This window comes from Humulus lupulus, chromosome 7, assembly GCF_963169125.1.
Source record: "Humulus lupulus chromosome 7, drHumLupu1.1, whole genome shotgun sequence".
Classification (NCBI taxonomy): Eukaryota; Viridiplantae; Streptophyta; class Magnoliopsida; order Rosales; family Cannabaceae; genus Humulus; species Humulus lupulus.
Window position 1 is genome coordinate 107,812,100 of NC_084799.1, and position 20,038 is coordinate 107,832,137.

General features: G+C 39.8%; 1 protein-coding gene across 1 annotated transcript; it reads right to left on the reverse strand.

Moving 5' to 3' along the window:
• Positions 1 to 9,367: 9,367 nt before the first annotated feature.
• Positions 9,368 to 10,264, reverse strand: LOC133792058 (uncharacterized). The gene has a single exon (XM_062229965.1). The coding sequence runs from the start codon at positions 10,262 to 10,264 to the stop codon at positions 9,368 to 9,370; it is 897 nt and encodes a 298-aa protein (XP_062085949.1).
• Positions 10,265 to 20,038: the final 9,774 nt, after the last annotated feature.

The window sequence follows — 20,038 nt, forward strand, 5'->3', positions numbered from 1 at the left end:
CTCTTATGTTGATATGGTGTTGATACAGCCACCCTGGGGACCTATGGACCTATAATATCAAGCTCCAATAAATATTAGATTATTAATCAAAGCTCTTTGATTTAATAATCATTTTTATTAGTTTCATGATTACTCAACTATAAATATGAGATTGAACTTTTGATAATTATAGACATATATTTATAGAGTACTTTAATAAAGAATAAAGTGTCCATTGATATAATCATTAGATACAACATTAATCCTCTATTAATGGTTCATAATTAAAAGGGAATAAAATTACCGTTTTACCCTTTTAACTACATCTTGTTCCTAGAGTACCATTGACTTTACTAGTGAAGGTTGTGTCACAACAAGTTTGCGATGTGAGCGCTCATAGCCTTTCCAATTCCAAAAGTCAACACAATTGGGAACCATTATTCAATCTATAAGAAGGTATAGATTCCATATCTGTTAAACTATGTCCCCAACCATATATATCATTAAGTCCCCAAAACAATTGTTCTTAGCCTGATCCTTCTGAAAAACATTAAGACATGAATCAAAGGATCAGATGACATATATAAGAGTTCATAGTAACCTTAGGATTAAGATCATCGTGTATATGATCATCGTTTGATGTGTTTGATTAATACTACGAAGCGGTGTTTAAACAAGTATTAACAAATCACATCTGGTCCAATTCTATAAATCACTATATATAAAGTACATTCACTAAAGTCTCATACTACGCTAGTGACCTGGATCTAGGTCACATGTATCCATAATACTAGCGAACCGTACTAGCAGTAATTAATATAAAGATTCCATAACTTTATTTTACTGCGAACTGTTTCAAGTTTATTATATTAATCTCGATCCTCTCATACCATTACGAGATTAAGACCACATAGATAAACTTTAGAATTTTCTGATATTTACTTAATATTATCAACATAATATCGGACATATTCTATATATATATAATAATTCAATTCAATTATTTATTTCAATTAAAACATTTGTCAACTACAATTGCTTGAAGGGCACTATTCCCAACAATCTCCCACTTGCCCTAAATCAAATTGAGGCATCTCTCTTAATGTGTCAATCACATTCTCCTGAATGAATTTGTCTAACAAAGTCTTTGTTAACAGTGTTGTAAGAAATTGTTTTGAAGTTATCTTCAAGATCATTACATCAATTACATAAAATTCTCTTGAATTAAATGATACTTCATTCCATGCGCTTTAACCTCTCATGATTTCTAGTTCTTCAAGAACAGTTATATCTCCATTGCCTTTGCAATGCGATACTAGTAGTTTATTCAAGTTTGAAAACCTTTCCAGAATGACAAAGAACTCAACTAAATCATATAGCCTATTTAACTGCTTGTAGCTATTACATTTTAGCTTCTATGGTGAAACATATAAATCTTAAATGTCCAATACATTTCCAGGTTAATGTGTTTCCTCCACAGTTATGGAAGCTGATTCTGATATCAATCTTTGAAGATTTCTATCTGGTTTAAAATCAATTCATCCTTTGGGATTTTAGGTCACTGCCTAAATGCACAAACATATAATCTCCATTATATTCAAGATACTCAAAATTAAGTCCTTATAATTATTTAATGACTCAATCCATCATTGGATTGAAAACTGCTAACTATTCCCAAATGTTAATTCGAAAACATAACATTTGATACATTAAACAGTCCATCACTGAGTTGTAGGAATAATGTCTCATGTCCTTCTTTTCTAGTAAAATAATTAATGGACATTATTATTTAGAAAATACATCCTCTTGATTGGGAAGGCAAAAATCATTTCTTGGATTTTTGTAAACTAAAGTATTTAAGCTTCTTATCTATATAAGTCGCTTGAGACAGTGCCAAAAGATTGTTCTTTCAATGTCTATAGACTTGAATTTATAGAACATTCTTGGCTTTTCTAAATCTAATATTTAGAAACATTCAGCTAACCATTTCTTTTCTATTGATGATTTCTCTACATCATTCCCAATGATCAGAACATTATCAATATTAAGAATAAGAATCACAACAGAATCTCTCTAGTCAGGATCTTCAAAAAGTTTTGTCATGTCAACCATTCAATAAAGACTACTTAGACATCAATTTAAATTAATCTCATAATCCATGTGTAAATTAGTGGTTAAGAGTATGTAAACATATTTAAGTTTGGTTGTAGAAGAAGGTATTTATTCAAGTAATAAATTTTTCTTTTCGTTTATAGCCTTAGGCTATTAATCCTTACTTTGAAAAGTTTGCACTTTCCTCTGTTCTCCTCTTCATCTTGAATATCCTGTTCCAAACTGAAGTTTCATGAACTTTAGTTGGATGTTCAAGGATCCAGATGTCATAGAATTCCAAATTTCATTTTTAGATTCATGGTGTTTCAACTATTGTCTTTTGTAAAAACAATTTCATTTCATACTAGTATGTGAATGAAATATAGTTAGATTGTGTTACACACAATTAACTAAACTTTATGTTTGTAACAGAATAGTTACTAACTAATGCTCCCACTACAATAATGCTTTACAGAATTTGTGATATTCTTTCGTTATCATTGTTAATTATCAGTAACTTTTTTTTTTTTTTTGCAATATATTAATGTGTTTTTTTTTTTTTGAACAGAAGAAAAACTTTATTCAAAAACAAGCCAAATTTACAAAACCAAGAGAGTTGCTGCTACAGAACAGCAAGCCGCAAACTCAACCAAACAGCAAGAAACAGTTACAGAGAGCCTACTACCAGCTATCTACAACCTTGCGTAAATAAACATCCCTTTTTCTAAGAGAAACAGAACCCAAACTCAAAACTCTATACTTAACAACATCTTTAATTTCCAAACTAATACAGCTGGCCATTTGACAAACTGACTCAAAAATACATCTGTTTCTATTGCACCAAATGAAATACCATGCGGCTGAAATGACTGCATTAATAATCTGGTTCTTCAAGTTATGCATTAGCCAATAAGCACCAACGGGAAAGCTCCTCATAAGAATCAGGCCAATGGAAGAAACCCAGCCATCTACCAACTTCATTAAACACTTTCTTGGAGAAAACACACTCCATGAACAGGTGGATATGGGATTCCAAGCCAGATTCACACACAGGACAGCAAGCAGAAGAAATATTCATGAATCGGCATAAGTGGTCTCTAGTAAGCAGCTGGTTATTAAAAATATGCCAGTAAATAAACCTGTGTTTTGGCAAAATAAGCTTGTTCCAAACTGTCCTAGCATAGCCCACAGAATGCACAGAAATAAGAGAGGAGTAGAAGTGTTTACTGTGAAATTTACCTCCCTTAACAGCTAGCATCAAGCTTCCCTCATCTATACTATGTCTCAACCTCAATAATTTCTTGATATACCGGCTCATATCTTGACTGATAGGCACATTCCAGATGTTAAACTTCTTCAAATAAATGGAACTAATCCATTTAACCCACAGGCAGTCTTGCTTGGAAGAGATTGCCCAAATAAAGTTAGCCATCAATGCCAAGTTCCATTTCTTGCCCTCACGGAAACCAATGCCACCCATCTTTTTCGGGAGACAAACCTTTTCCCACGAAGGGAGATGCATCTTACTTCTATTCCCATTAGCTCCCCAAAGAAAATCCCGACAACTCTTATCAATGGCAGCAGTAATCTTGGAAGGAAGAATGAATACACTCATCCAAAAGTTCCTTATACCAAGCAAAACTGAGTGTATGAGTTGAGCACGACCAGCAAAAGATAAGTTTCTACTCGCCCAACAATTAAGCTTCTTATTCAACTTATCTAGAATCACCCCACAGTCAGAAGCTTTCCACTTGGTAGGTCGAAGAGGAACCCCCAAGTACTTCAGAGGAAAGGAGCCTTCTTCCATTTGCAACAACTCAAGAATTTGAGTTTTGATGGAATCCTTCACCCCTCCAAAATAGACATGGGATTTAGATTTATTCGCTGAAAGACCAGAAGAGGCACAGAAAGCAGAAAAAGCTTCATGAATCTTACTCACAGAACTGATGTTACCTTTACAAAAGATGATCAAATCATCTGCAAAGCAAAGGTTAGTCAACCTAATATGTTTACACAAAGGATGATAACCAAAGCCTTTTTTGTCAGAGTAATGAGCTAATAAACGAGTGAGGTACTCCATAATGAGCACAAACAAGAGAGGAGACATGGGGTCCCCTTGCCGAAGGCCTTTTTCCCCTTTGAAAGAGCCCTGAATTCTCCCATTCAATAATAGATTGTAATTGGTGCCTCTTAAGCAAACAAGAATCCAGCCAATAAAACGAGAGGGAAAACAAAGATGTTTAAGTAACTCCTCCACAAAATACCAATCCACAGTGTCGTATGCCTTACTCAGATCAATCTTCATTAAACATCTAGCTGAAATATTCTTTCTAGTATACCCTTTGAGAAGGTCTTGGAATATCATAATGTTATGGGCTAGAACTCTATTTTTAATGAAAGCTCCTTGATTACTATGAACAAGAAAAGGCAGCACTTCCGATAGTCTAGAGCAAATCATCTTTGATATGCACTTGTAGAGGGTGTTACAACATGCAATAGGACGATAGTCAGTAGCTGAACTCGGATCCGCAGTCTTAGGAATAAGAGAAATCACCGTTTCATTCAGGTCCTTCGGCAAGAAACCATCCTTAAAAAAATCCAACACAGCAGAAGTAATTTCGGCACCAATATCAGACCATAACCCCTTAAAGAATCCCGAGCCAAAGCCATCCAAACCAGGACTCTTAAAAGAGTGAATGCTAAAAAGAGCCTTCTTCACATCACTCTTGGTAAAAGGTCTCAGAAGATTGACTTGGAGCTCCAGAGATAATCTGTTTCCCTGAATAAAACAGCTTTTATCAATCTCCAAGGAAGCCAAATTTCTCCTCCCCATAAAATTCTTGAAATGTGAGAGAAAATGCTCAACAACTTTTGAGTAGTCCTCTTCTGTTTTGCCTCCTATGGTAAAAGAAGAAATTTTATTTTCAACTCTTCTTTTTCGCATAAATGCATGAAAAAACCTCGAATTATCATCACTAAACTTAATCCAATTAAGTTTACTCTGCTGTTTGAGAAAACAGGCATAACGGCTCTGCATAACTGAAACAGAGAGATGAGCTTGAGTAACAGAATGTTGCAGAGACAGATCTGAACTATTATAAGCCAATGCCTCCTGAACTCTATTATAATCCTCCTTAGCCTTCCTATAACTCAACACAATATCACCAACCTCCTCTCTGTTAAACCTCTTCAAAACATGCTTCACCCGATGTAATTTCTGGACTATCCTGCACAGACCTCAACCAGAAGTTACTGGCTCATTCCAGCAGCAAAGAACAGTTTCTTTGTAACCTCTATATTGCATCCAGTGATTACCAAAACGGAAAGGCACAAATCCCACCTTATTTACTTCCTGATTTCGAATCACATAGTAACTATGATCAGAAATGCAGTCCCATTTGAAGCGAGCAATAGTTTTCGAAAAAACTTCCAGCCACAAATCGTTAATGAACACTCTATCTAATTTAGAGAAAATACGGTCTCCTGCCTCCTGTTTGTTCGACCAAGAATAGAGAGCTCCCTCACATTTAAGTTCCTCAACTTGGCCTAAAGCCAACCAATCTTGAGCATCAGCTATGTCCTTAGCAAGGACTTGTCTCCCACCAATTCTATCTTGGTAACCAAACATAGCATTAAAGTCTCCAAAGATAATCCAAGGAACCTTTAACTGGCCAATACTAGCTAATTTTTCCCAAAGACATTTCCTCTCCCCCATAGAATTGCTACCATAAACTACTGTAGCAAAGAAAAAATCCTGCTGGCCACTCACTTTGATCCGACAGTGAACAAGTTGGGGATCCTCAAGAAGAATATCAACCTTCACAAATTTAGATTGCCAAATAACTAAAATCCTACCAGAAACCATAGGACTAGAAAAGTAATCCCAATTAGGAAAATTATTCTCAAAAACTTCTTTAATTTTCTCATGTTTCACCTTAGTCTCAAATAAAGCTCCAAAACCAACCCTATTCTCCTTACAAATACTAAGAATAGCATTTTGCTTATCTTTTTTATTCATACCCCTCACATTCCATCCTATCATGTTGCAAACTTCCATCACTTAGTTGGGATAGAGTTAGTAACCAAATGACCAATCCCTGCATCTTGCAACACAGCATAACCATTTCCCGAAACAGCCTTGCCTTGAGCTAAATCAGACTTATGAGTATTTGCCACTCCTTGTCTAGCACCTCTTCTTTTGGGGGTAATCCAGTTTCCTGCAACCTCAGAGTTCCCTTTTCCAGCTTGCTGAGTAACAAATGAGCTCTCCTGAACAACACTGCTACCTTTCAAAACAGTTGGCTCTAGAGAACTATTGACCCTCTCTTCCTCTCCAATATTAGGAGCATTACACGCTCTGGGAACAGGACTATCTTGTTCAGAAGGTTGTTGAATCTCCTCCTCTACATTGACTAAATCCTTGTCTGAACTCGCACTAGTCTCAGCAGTAGTTTTCTTCCTCCAACTCAGACCAGAATTCTTGTTACAATTGGCCACAACATGACCTAAATTCGAGCAGGCATCACACTTAGAGGGAAGCCATTCATACTCCACCAATTGTTCCGTTAACTGATCCCTTTCGTTAATGAAAGAGATAGAGTTCGGAGGATGATCCGTAATCTCCATATCTACCAATATTCTTGCATATTTCACCATCGATCTACTTTGCGTCACTTTATCCACCATAATCGGCCTTCCGATTGTGCTCACCATAGCACTGAGACAATTGGTACCCCAGTATTGTAAACCCAAACCATTCAGCCTAATCCAAACCGGAACCGACTTGCTTACTTGACTTATAGTCATTATTTCTCATACAATTTAACTAGAAAAATATAGTATTTATAATAAGGGATAATAGTGGCAAAAGTACCCAAAGTTTGGGTTTTGTACGCGGCATAGACCCAATGTTTATATTTAGTGGCAAAAGTACCCATAGTACCAAAAAGTGTTATTCCGTTTGGTTCCATTTGGTTTTCTCCGTTTGCGGCATCTGGGTGTACACGTGTACGCACCAGATAATTCAGAACCTTTATTTAAATCTATTTAAAAAATAATGAAAGAAAAACTATTTCCTAAAACAAATGAAAATAAATAAATGGGAACTTTCCTTTTAAACCTTCTCCTTCACATTAGATGAAGAAGAACAAAAAGCCCTAAAAAACCATTCGAAACGTGGCTTAGGAAGCCATTGCGGTCGACTTAATAATCCATCGTTCAAGGGTCTGTGGTATTTTAAATGGCAGCAAAAGGTTCATTTTCATCTTCTTCGGGTGTGCACAATTGAGGACGGAATAGGGATGAGTTTGATTGTGTGAGCTACGATTGTGGATTGCAATCAGTCGTGAGGACTTCATGGACCAAGCGGAATCCTGGGAGAAGGTTCAGTACTTGCTCCAGAGTGAAAGTAGTTTCAATTTTTTGTTTTTTATTGCGTGTTGCAATAGATTGGTGCTTTTTGCTTTATGTTTTTTTAATTGTTACATAAATTGCTGCAATTGTAGCAATATGAAGCAAAATAGCATACTGAAATGTAAAACTAGATTGCAGCATTAAGACCAAAACCAAATTTAGATTACAAGTCATATGTCTAAACCTATTTTTCGGAGGTTGTTGTTATAGTTATCTTTCATTTTTTTTTGTTCTTAACAATCTTATAGTCTGATGAGGGTTGTGATTTCTTTCGGTGGGTCGATTCACAATCTTCATCATCTCAAAGAGGTATGGCTCCAGGATGGGTGAGAAGGTTCGAGGCAGAGGATGGAATACATGTTAAAAATGGTGTTGCTTGTAATGTTTGTGCTCATTGTAATAATGGGATAACAATTATTATTAGTTGGGGAAAATTAATTTTTATTGTAATTGTTTTAGTTATATTATGGATCCTAAAGTAGTGTTGGATTTTGGTTTGTAAAATGTAAAGATTTGAGGCATCCTTATTGGCCTCTGTATTGTAATTATGTTAGTTTTGAATGAATGCAATTTGGTGAATCTTATTAGTCTTTATATTTGGTGCTCTAGATAAAAACTCAAGTGTTATTTATTTTACAAATTGGTTTTCTTATTTCTCAATGGAATTGACAGAGAAAAGAAATGCATCAATACTATTTCTTAATGATGTTCAACAACCTCCTGTAATGTTAAACACAGATTTTTTGCAAGAAAGATAATGCAATATATATTAGCTTCCTCTTGAACAAAACATGATGTTTTTGGTTACAAACCAGAAAGTATAGAGGAGTGGCCTAATAGCATATGTCATCTGTTACATCTGTTATAGTTCAGTAAAAAGGCTATTGCTTAAACCAGATTACATAAAACTAAACAGATACAAAAAATTAGGCTATTGCATAAAACAGATGTTGATTACAAAAAAAAATTGGCCATCTGGTTTTACTGTTGCTGAGATTGTTGTGGTTGGGTTTGTGAGGTTGAACCACCTTGTGCATCCTCCCTTGCCTATTGCTTAGCTCTTCTAATGTTTCTTTTCACAGTTGATGGGGTTGGATTTTTCTTCGGTGGCCTTCCCATTCTTTTTCCTTTAACATTCTGCATGAGTATGAAAGGTAATAACATTAGTAGCCCCTCTAATTTGCTGCAATAGATTGCTACAACTATTGCAATTAGAAGCAGTAAGATACCATATATCAGATTGCATACCTGATTACTAAACCAAATTACAAGCAATAATTTCATACCAACTTAACATACAAACCAGATTTCACCATATTTTAACATATTTAAACATTTATACCTGATCCTTTGCTGGATTCTTATAAGAACACTTTGAGTGCCCTACTGACCCACAATTGCTACAATAGTTTGGATGGCCTACCCGACTTGCTTTAGTTGCAATGGCTGGTGGAGGCTCATCTGTTTCCCTCCTGCGAGCTTTTTTTGGCCTCCTAGGCAACACCGTTTCTAATGGTGCGTATATGGGATTTTGGCCTACATCTGGCCATTTATCAGGTGAGGGCATTGGTTCTATGATGCCAATGTATTGAGCCAAAAGGGTGTCCTTCTTATAAGCAACATCAACGAAGTCCATGATATTGAGATTACCACTCCATATGGCAGATAAGGCATGCCCACATGGTATCCCAGAGAGTTGGAAAAGTCTGCAAGTGCAGACCTTCTCAACCAGATTCACAGAAAAACACTCGAAGTCTTTATACTGCACCTGGAACCTATGAGCATCAGCCCTGGTGCATTGACAATGCCTGGCAACTGATTTATTCTTCTCTATCACTTTCATGATCCTTTTCCCCACAGGCTGCACCCATTTTCTTACACTCTCTCATTTCACATAGTACTTATTCATCAACCAATACCTAATTTTCTCAAGCAAAGAGATAATGGGCTTCTCTCTTGCATCCAATATTGCAGCGTTGAAGCTTTCACAGAGGTTGTTCAATAGCATGTCGCATTTAACATCGGTCTTGAAATGACTTTTAGACCATTCAGAGGGACTTTTCTTCATTATCCAATCAAAGGCCTTCTCATTAACACCCTTCAGTTCAGCCATCTTTCTCTTGAATTCTTCAGGTGTTGATGCTTGCGCACATGCCCATAATTTTTGTTTTAGCAATAGACCGGGGAACTCCTTCTTGAAGTTAGAATGCAAATGCCTCACGCAGAATCTAATCTCTGCACCTTCGAAGAGAGTGGACAAGGCATTTGATAAGCCTTTCTGCCTATCACTGATCATTGTAAAATTTCTATGATCTACCTTACTCAAATCCTCCTTCAGTAGAGTCAGAAACCATGTCCATGTTTCAGTATTTTCCTTTTCACATATTGCATAAGCAATTGGGAACAAAGAGTTCTCAGCATCAATACCAACAGCTGCAAGTAGTATCCCTTTGCAATACCCCTTTAAAAAACATCCATCCAAGCCAACCAAAGGCCTACAAGACTTAAAGTCATCTTTACATGCTTTTAAACATATGTAGACCCTCTCAAACACCCTCTTATCAGCCATCATATTGCTTTTAATAATGGTAGTACTGCCTAGCATCAATTTCATTAGTTGTTTGCAATAATCATCAAGCACCACATATTGCTCAGCCACAGAACCCTCAAGCATTAGCCGAGCCTTATTCTTTGCAGCATAAAATATGTGTCTACTAGTGTAAGAAAACTTACTGTTCGAAGTGAGTTCCTTGAAGTTTTTATAGTGCATGTTTGGGTTCATTCTAAATTGGGGTAAGAAGTGTTTTGCCAACCAAGGTGCATCCACCAGCTTGCTATTTAACCTAATCCCACAGTTGTGTTCATCCACCAAGGTGTTAATCCGAAATGTCAAATTATCCCTCTTTAGGACCCCGAGCATACAAAGACCACCCACAGCCAGTGGCCTTACAAATAGCCTTTAACTTTGTATGATTATTGAAGAGGTAATTGAATTCTCTGTCTTTGCTTATGAAGTGTTCCTTTAGAGCTTCTCTAAGCTGTTCAACACTTGCAAATTCCAATCCAACAATAAACTTGAAATCAACCCATTCATCAATAGGTACAAAATGCCTTCTACTTCTCCTAGGAATAGGCTCATCATCATCACTGTTTAGGCTATTTAGATCTTCCTCATCTTCGAATCCATCTGAAATTTCCCCATCCACTTGAGTGTATACTTCATTCACAGTGCTCCACCATTGACTCGGTGGTGTTATGTTGTTCTCTTCCTACCTAATTTCCTCTTCATCTAGGGCATATTCTACTTCCACAAAGTCACCTTCATTGGGCTGAGGTATATTAGGCCTTGATGACTGGCCCAAATCACCAACTTCTTGGGCTTCTGATTGGGCCCCATGCTGACCTTGGCCCAAATCCTCCACTTGTGTAACCACTAGTTCTTCCATATCATCACCATCATCCTCACCATGGTCATCACCATCATCCTCACCATAATCCTCATTAGCAACATCCTCATAAACAGCCTCCCTAGTTTCATGCTCATTAGGGATATAAGGATCACTAACATACACATCCACACAACTATAACCCCATAACCGCATATCATCAAACATCTCCAGTACATCTTTATCACTGACAATACTTTTACCATCCTTATTGCTTGATTTTTTTATACAAACCAGAAATCAAATGGAAGTTAGTATCCAAGCTCTTTCACCAATCTTTCCATGTCCAATAGACCAAAAAGGTCATACTCACAACCATCAAAAAAGGACACATGTCCACCCTCATATTTTCTATCCCCATCAATATTTGACCATGTGCCCCCATGATGCACCACTAAAGTTAACATTCCATAATTTATTCCTATCCATTTAATACAAAAACCAATGTCAAAATTTATCTATGTTAGTCAAACATTAATGCATTCAACTAACTATGACTATTACACATAAAACAAAACCAATTAAAAACCCCAAAACAGATAAATAAAACCACACAAATTCAAAACACCCAAAACAGAACATGTGGGACATAACAACATCTACTTTTGTTCAGTTTTGGGACAGCACACCAAAGCATCCGATGCTACAACACAAGAGAATAACAAAAAAATATGTGTCTACTAGTGTGGGGCAGCACACCAAAGCACCCCATCAAATGGAGCTTCGAACTCACCGAAATAGAACATAAAAACTTACCATAACTGGGACCAGGCTCTAAAGCAAGCCTCCACGACATCGTCAGGCGAAGTCACCGTCGAAATGGGTCAGGTGGTGGTCGGAACAGCTCGGGTTTCAAACTCAGGCAAAGTCACCGTCGAAATGGTGAAGCTGGTGGTCGGTCGGTTTCAGACACAACTTTGGGTATTTTGGGTTCATATCGTGTTGCAAAAGGAAAGCTCCTATTTTCATTTGTTTTAGGAAATAAATTTTCTTTCATTATTTTTTAAATAGATTTAAATAAAGGTTATGAATTATCTGGTGCGTACACGTGTACACCCAGATGCCACAAATGGAGAAAACCAAACAGAATAACACTTTTTGGTACTATGAGTACTTTTGCGACTAAAAATAAACATTGGGTCCATGCCGCATACAAAACCCAAACTTTGGGTACTTTTGCCACTATTATCCCTTATAATAATCATGCTTCATTAAAGTAGCATTTAAGTGATACAAACTCTTTTGTAATATTTTTTTATTATTAAATTGTTTCACTAAATTACTTTATGAAAAATTTTAAATTTATTCACACAACCACTTGTGAATCCCAACTTTTAAGTCTTTGATTTTGTACAATCAAACATGTAGAGAGTATAAAAAATGTTAAAATTATAGAAATAATAAAGACGATAATGATCACTCATTATCTATTTAATCTTATCTAATATGATTATATCCCATTTCTAAAATACCAATTTTGCTTAGCATTCTAGTTGTATGTGAGTTGGGTTTAAATTCCAAGTTCATATGAAAATTACTTAAATTCCAAATTCGAGTTTAGACTTCCTTTTGATCAGATCAAAGAAGTCTTTAAGTGACTTTACTATGAATGTTGCATGAAAATTTATAGAAATTTTCATTGCATTCAACAAAAATAAACTTGTCTTAAATAAATGTCAATTAATATTGACATAATATTTAGTATCTCTTTTAGCTTTGAAAATTAAAAAGTCAACATACATCTCTATGTATTAGCTAAACGATTATGTAATTTTTGAGCCTTTATTAGATAAAGGACTTTTGGTTAACTTTAATTAATCGACTTTATAAAGAGGGAGAGAACCAATAAATGGTTCCAATAAAAGATTGTCTTTTATTTGATTTATGTGTCTAATTAATTACAAGCCAATCTAAAAAATAATTCACATAAATGTTTCACTTAATTGTGGTTGGAATAATATGTCTTATTTATTAAATCTATGATTTGCACAATAATGAATAATTCATAATTATCATTTATACTCATTGATGAAATAGGTGGAACAAATATATTTAAAAAATAACAACTGAATTTATTATTCAAAAGAAATACAGAACTTGTTCACTCTTCAAATAAAGGAATCTAAAATATACTTCCTAGAAAGAATTCTAGATCTAAGTTAAAGAAATAACTTATTAGTTTTTTTCATAATGAAAATCAATTATTTCAAAATGACAAAAATTTAAATTGTTTTGAAAATAAACAAAATAAATTTCTAAACTAATCTTTTTTTTATTCAATCGTCTTCATCATTTCTTCTTCGCTTTGGTTTCATTGCAATTACCATTTTTCTCAAAATATTTCTGCATCTCTGAAGACAAGAACAAATCAAAAATAATATTAGTGGCATAATTTTGAATCAACCATTCAAAATATTAAAGAATATTTTTTGAGTAAATCGAATTTACCCCGCATTTCAAAAATTGAGCATGGCCATAGCATCACTCTTTATCAAGTCCCACATCTAGTATGTAGTTTCAATAACCATATATCTCTCTTTAATGTCGTCATGCATGGTTGATAACATGCATTGACGTTCCAGGTGATTCAATCTCATCCATTCACCACATTTTTCATGTTCATCAAAGCTGGATGAAAAGCTTGGAACCTCTAGAGGTAGATCATAGATCGTTCCGTACAAGTTATGTGTTCCAAAGACAACGTGAATCCCTTCATACCATCTTCTTATGCGGTTAAGACTAAATGGAATCTTTTCCAAGAGTTTATCAATGAGGTGTGTTTGAATTCCCAAGTTTTCAAGTACTTGATAAGGATTAAGAGAATTAACCATTGTTGCTGGAAAAAAAATAAAATATGATGAATTAAAACATATAATAAATACCAGATTTTATTTGGAAAAGTGCTACATGAATGAAACATATAAAAACACATATAAATTATATACTAATCCCTCATAAATTAATTTGAAAAATAATGGATTGCCTTGGGGTAGGTCAGACTAACTCTAATTTAATTTTGAGACAAATATCAATTTCATAAGTGAAAAAATAAAAATGCATTTTTCTCTTTTGACTTATGAACTACCGCTAGTTTGGTCAAGACGCACTAGTCGTGCTCGAAAGCCTAGTTACACCTTTGGAGTGTAACTCATTATTTCCAATCAATGACTTAACTAAAGAGTGTGTGTTAGGGTCAACCAAACTTGAAATACATCACTAATTATATTTTCATAAAAGAAGCCAATATGGAGATAAAATAAACATACTCGGAAGCTTTCCTTAAGGAGGCTGCAAATGGAGGCGATACAAGGCCCTTCTTATGCCTCTCGGTGTTCAACTAATAATGGAGACCATGACACTTATTTTCAAAACTCCCTTTGCCACTCACTCTTTTTGAAAAGTGTTTTTTTTTTTCACAAAATCAATATATTTTAATTTAGTTGTAAAATTAAATTTAATTATTTTTACCAAATGATATTTGTACGCCCTGATTTTCCCACGGGTTGATTAACGAGCTGAGATACGGCCTAATCATGACTACCACGTGGACATCCCCAAGACCGGAGCTGCCGTCATAAGATCCTACCCCTTAGCTCGAGGTAACCTAGGGGTTCGCCAAGATTACTTAAGGACTGAGTCTGGACTCTGAAGGCCGCAGGTCGAGGGAAGCATCCAGCTCGTGGTGGGAGCTTGAGTTGGAGGTTGTGACCTTTTATAAAGTCAACCACGCAAGGTAAACGTGCATATATCAGACATCACGTGTCTGATATATCCCTGACTTCTCGGACACGCAGCAGGAACGTGCGTATTCAGACACCCACGACTAGGTTGGGCCATGCGGCCCATTATCCCCTTACCTATTGATTTGACCACACTAATGTGTCAGGTTTAGGAATTAATCATGAATGTCACAGAGTTGACATGATAGGTAAGAAGGTCACAGGATGACCTTCTTACCAACTCCCAGGTGCCTTCTCCTATAAATATGGAGACCTTGGGAGTTAATAGGGGTTGAATTCTCTATTGTAAGAAATACCCTGTAAAAGAATACCCATGATATAGCAATAGTACTGACTAGTGGAGTAGAAGGATTTTAACCTTTGAACCACTTAAAAAACGTATTTTGTGTCACCATTCCATTTCCAAGATAATTTATCTATTTCGGTTCAACATAAGCACTAATCCCTTTCTCTTCTTTTCTTAATTACCTGTTGGCAAAGAACCGCGTCAACAGTTTGGTGCTTTCATTGAGAAAAAGTTAGATTGGTTCTGTCGCAAACATCCAATTATGGTGACTACTCGATCCAGACACGGTAACGAGATGGAACAGCATGATGGGTAGGAGGCTCATCATATTGCCATCCCTAGTGAACAAATTCCTTAAGTCCAACAGCGGCTAGGCAAACAGCCGGCGGGCCAAGATGACATTGGAAGTTCGGCGCCCCGGCCACCAAATCCAAACCCATGTTATTACACTACGGTGGAGAAGGAGAATGCTCAGCTGAGGAGCCAGCTAGCAATAGCTAACTAGCATATCAAGGATGTGCTGGCCCGACTACCCCCTCTCACAACCGACGCTAACGTCGGAGAGAGGCAAGGCGAGGCTCCTAAGTCTCGCCGGGGTATCGGTCCAGGCATAGCCGCTCGAACAGACTTCCGACAGCCAACTATACTCCTTCATCGCACCGTCGAGAGGCAAACTTCGGAGAAGTGCCTAGAGCCGAACAACAGCAGTACAGCCGTTCGGTCAGAACTTCGACTCCCAGCTCCCAACCAGCCTCGAGCGCGCCCAGGAGAGCTCGAGGAAATTCCAAAAGGAGGTCCGGGGAGGGCTCGCAGCATCAGCCCGTCCCCAATAGCCGTCCTGCGCCTTGTCCAGATCGTCAGGCGCGGGACCCGCAGGTTGGCAGGGCCGAGAGGCCCCCACCTAACCTCATCCGTCCTGACAGAACCAGGATCGCCTCTCCGGTCAGGCATCCTCCATCTCCGATCAGATATCCATCTCCTCCTCGGCCCGTCCGAGATATTCCGGCCTATGGAAGTAGCAGGAGAGACCCGCCTTCCGCTGGGCCCTCCCGACGAAGCAGGGCGCCGAGGGAAGGCCCAGATCCTCACCACCAAAGGCGGACTCCGAGCCTATCTAACAGGAGCTACTGGACCGCCAGTCGCCGGAGCAACCTCTCTAGCGGAGATGTTGAACAGCCCTGGAATAACCAAGGACATCAGGACCAAACCCTCGAGCGCCTGGCCCAGATGGAGGAGCTGATGAGGAAGCTCCTGTCGGAGAAAGAGAAAGATGAGTACGATTCGGGGGACGAGATGGAGCTCTTCGCCCCCAGCATTGAACCAACGGCGTACCCACCTGGTTTCCGTATGCTGCACCTGTCCAAGTTCAATGGAGATGGAGATCCGTCAGATCATCTGGGGATATTCAACACCCTGATGATGGCCCACAACATTGGCCCCGAGCTGAGATGTTTGATATTCCCTTCCACACTGACTGGACCAGGCAGGCAGTGGTTCAAGCAAGGCAAAAGATAGTCAATCAGCTCCTAGAAAACTTTCTCAGCTGATTTCAAAAGGGCATTCCAAGCCTCCCAGGCTACCCGCGTTCAGGCTGACTCTCTGGCTAACGTGAGGCAGCAGCCCAGCAAAACCCTGAAGGCATACCTGAGCAGGTTTGAAAATGTTGCTGCTCAGGCCAGAGACGTGGGCGACAGCTCCAAGCTCATGGCCATGAGAACTGGAATCCTCGTCGGAGGAGAGCTCTGGAAGGATATACAAAGGAAGGGAGTTAGCTCGGTGAACGAATTCCTTAACAGGGCCTAGAATGGATCAACTTGGAGGAGGCCGAAGCCTCAGCTGCAGGAACAGGCCAGGTCCATGAGCAGCCTGCTAGAGTGGGGACGGAGGTCGTGGCAGCGACCCAAAACGTCACACAGAACAACCAGCTCGGTGGAGGCAAAAGAAAGGGGAATGGCGAGGGCAGCTAGCACGGCCAAAAGAAGAATAAGTCCGTAGACAAGTTCAAGCCTGTATACGTGACTTATACAGAGCTTACCCAGTCTAGGGAGAATATCTTCCTAGCTAATTCTACTCGCCTCCCCTAGAAGAGGCCCGAGCCGTTGAAGCACCAAAAGGGGAAGAGAGATACCTCCAAGTTTTGCCGTTTTCACAACGAAGTTGGCCACAATACTGATGATAGTAGGCTTTTGAAAGATGAGATCGAGACTCTCATCCAACCCGGCCCCTTGGCTCAGTACGCACAGAACAGGGTTCCAGCAAGTCGACCTGCTCCAGAAGTCTCGGTCAGTCAGCCCGGGTCTCGGGTAGATCAAGACGTCCCTCCTCCCATGATAGGAGGGGAGATATCCACCATCTCTGGAGGTCCGCATATGGCTGGCACAAGCAGGGGTGCCCAGAAGAGGTACGTGAACGAACTCAAGGCGCATAATGGAGTAGAGTTCATTCCGGAGCAGCGCTTGCCAAAGCAGCAATGATTGGACAAGCAACCAATCATTTTTACGGAGAAAGATGCGGGCCATGTCCAGTTCCCTCATAATGACCCTCTAGTCGTAGCAGTTTAGCTCGCTAATCGGAGAGTTAGGAGGGTGCGGATCGACAATGGGAGCTCGGTGAACCTCCTATTCCGGTCCACATTAGAGAACATGGGTTTGACTGTCGCCGAGCTGAAGGCGACCTCCATGATGCTGTATGGTTTTTCGAGAGAAGGATCGGCAGCCATAGGGACGATCGAGCTAGTGATCACCTCGTGATGAAATTCCCTACTTCCACGGGAGAAGGACCTCGGACAGTCTCCAAACTCCTCGAGTTTGTGGTCATCGACTGCTCCACTGCATACAACGCTATTTTGGGACGACCTACGCTCATAGCTTTTGAGGCCGTCACTTCCATCTGCCACCTCGTGATGAAATTCCCTACTTCCACGGGAATATGCACTGTCCATGGCGATCATCTCACTGCCAGGGAATGCTACAGCATTTCCATGAAGGGAAAATCTAAACCCGGGCAGCTGGCAATGGTCGTCCAAGGTGGTGAAGAGGAATCTCGGGAACCCTTAGCTGATCCTGAGATTGAAAAACCTCAAAGCGCCGAAGGGGAAAATATCGTCTTAAGTGAGGATATCGACCCTCGAGTAGGCGAGGATAGATCCGAGCTCCAAGCTATTGAGGAGCTCGAGGAAGTAATCATTGATCCGCAGAACCCATCACGGATGGTCAAGCTCGGAACAAACCTCTGCATCAAGAGGAAGGCGGAGCTGGTCAGATTTCTGCGGGATAACCTGGATGTGTTTACGTGGTCACATGAGGACATGGTGGGAATCAGCCTAAGTGTCATCATGAACACACTTCATCTGGATAAAAGCGTTCCTGCAAAGTCCCAGAAGTAGAGACGCCTAGGAACAACCCGGACTGAAGCCTTGGAGGAAGAGGTAGCCCGGCTCAAAAAGTGCGGCTTTATCCATGAATCCAAGTTTCCAACATGGGTCGTCAACCCCGTGCTGGTCCCGAAGCCCAATGGGAAATGGCGGACCTGCATCAACTTCTTTGACCTGAATAAAGCCTGCCCCAAGGATTGTTTTCCACTGCCAAGGATTGACCAGTTGGTGGATGCCACGGCGGAGCACGAGCTCATGTCCTTTATGGACGCGTACTCAGGCTACAATCAGATCGCCATGAATCCGGCAGACCAGGAGCACACCAGCTTCATGACCCTGACTAACGTTTATTGTTACAAGGTCATGCCCTTCGGGCTGAAGAACGCCGATGCTACGTATCAAAGGTTAGTAAACAGAATGTTCGCAGACCAGATCGAAAAAAACATGGAAGTGTACATTGATGAAATGCTAGTCAAGTCAAAGACTGCCGATAACCATGTTTCCAACCTGGAGGAATGCTTCAAGATACTACGGGAGTATGGCATGAGGCTTTACCCCCAGAAGTGCACTTTCGAGGTCGCATCGGGAAAATTCTTGGGTTTCATCGTCAATACTCGAGGAATCGAGGCAAACCCCGACAAGATCAGATCATTGCTCGAGCTTCCCTCACCCAGGTCATGCAAAGATGTCCAAGGCCAGACAAGAAGGGTGGCAGCCCTCAATCGGTTTATTTCAAAATCCACCGATAAATGCTTTCCATTCTACAACCTGCTCCGAGGAAATAAGAAGTTTGAATGGACAGAAGAGTGCGAAAGTGCTTTCCTCGACCTGAAGGCACATCTGGCCGAGCCACCCGTACTATCCAAACCAAAAGCAGGAAAGCCTCTTTTACTCTACCTGGCTGTCACGGAGGATGCAGCTTGTGTCGTATTAGTCCGGGAAGAAGACCGGATTCCGAAGCCAGTCTATTACATCAGCAAGAGACTTCTCGAAGCTGAATCCTAGTACCCATTGATGGAGAAATTATCGTTCTGCCTTATCACGGCCACACGAAAGCTCAGGTCGTACTTCTAGTCCCACTCAATACACGTCATGACCGAATAGCCTTTAAGGCAGATTTTTCAAAAACCTGAAGCATTGGGACGCTTGTTAAAGTGGGCAATCAAACTCAGTCAGTTCGAAATTTTGTACACTCTGCGAACTGCTATAAAAAGTCAGGCCCTGGCCGATTTTGTAGCAGAGTGCACAGGATTCTGGGAGGATCCTGCAGAAGACTCACCCCAAGTCACCTCGTCCCAGGCGTCGTGGAGGATCTTCGTGGATGGTTCATCCAACGATAACGGCTCCAGAGCTGGAATCATTTTGATATCCCCTAAGGGACATAGATTCCACTCGGCGCTGAGATTCGGATTCAAGGCCTCCAACAACGAGGCCGAGTACGATGCTTTGTTGGCTGGGCTAAGGATAGCCCAGGAGCTGAAGGCGAACTCCGTCCAGTGCTTCAGTGATTCCCAGCTCGTGGTAAACTAGGTTCTGGGCGAATATCAAGCACGGGGACCCAAGATGGCTGCCTATCTAGCAAAGGTAAAGGTTGTGCTGTCCACGTTCGGGCGAGGCTCGATCGAGCAGATACCTCAGGAGCAGAACGCCAACGCAGACGCTCTTGCCAAGCTCGCCACCTCCGGGGAAACGGAGACCTTGGGGCTAGTGC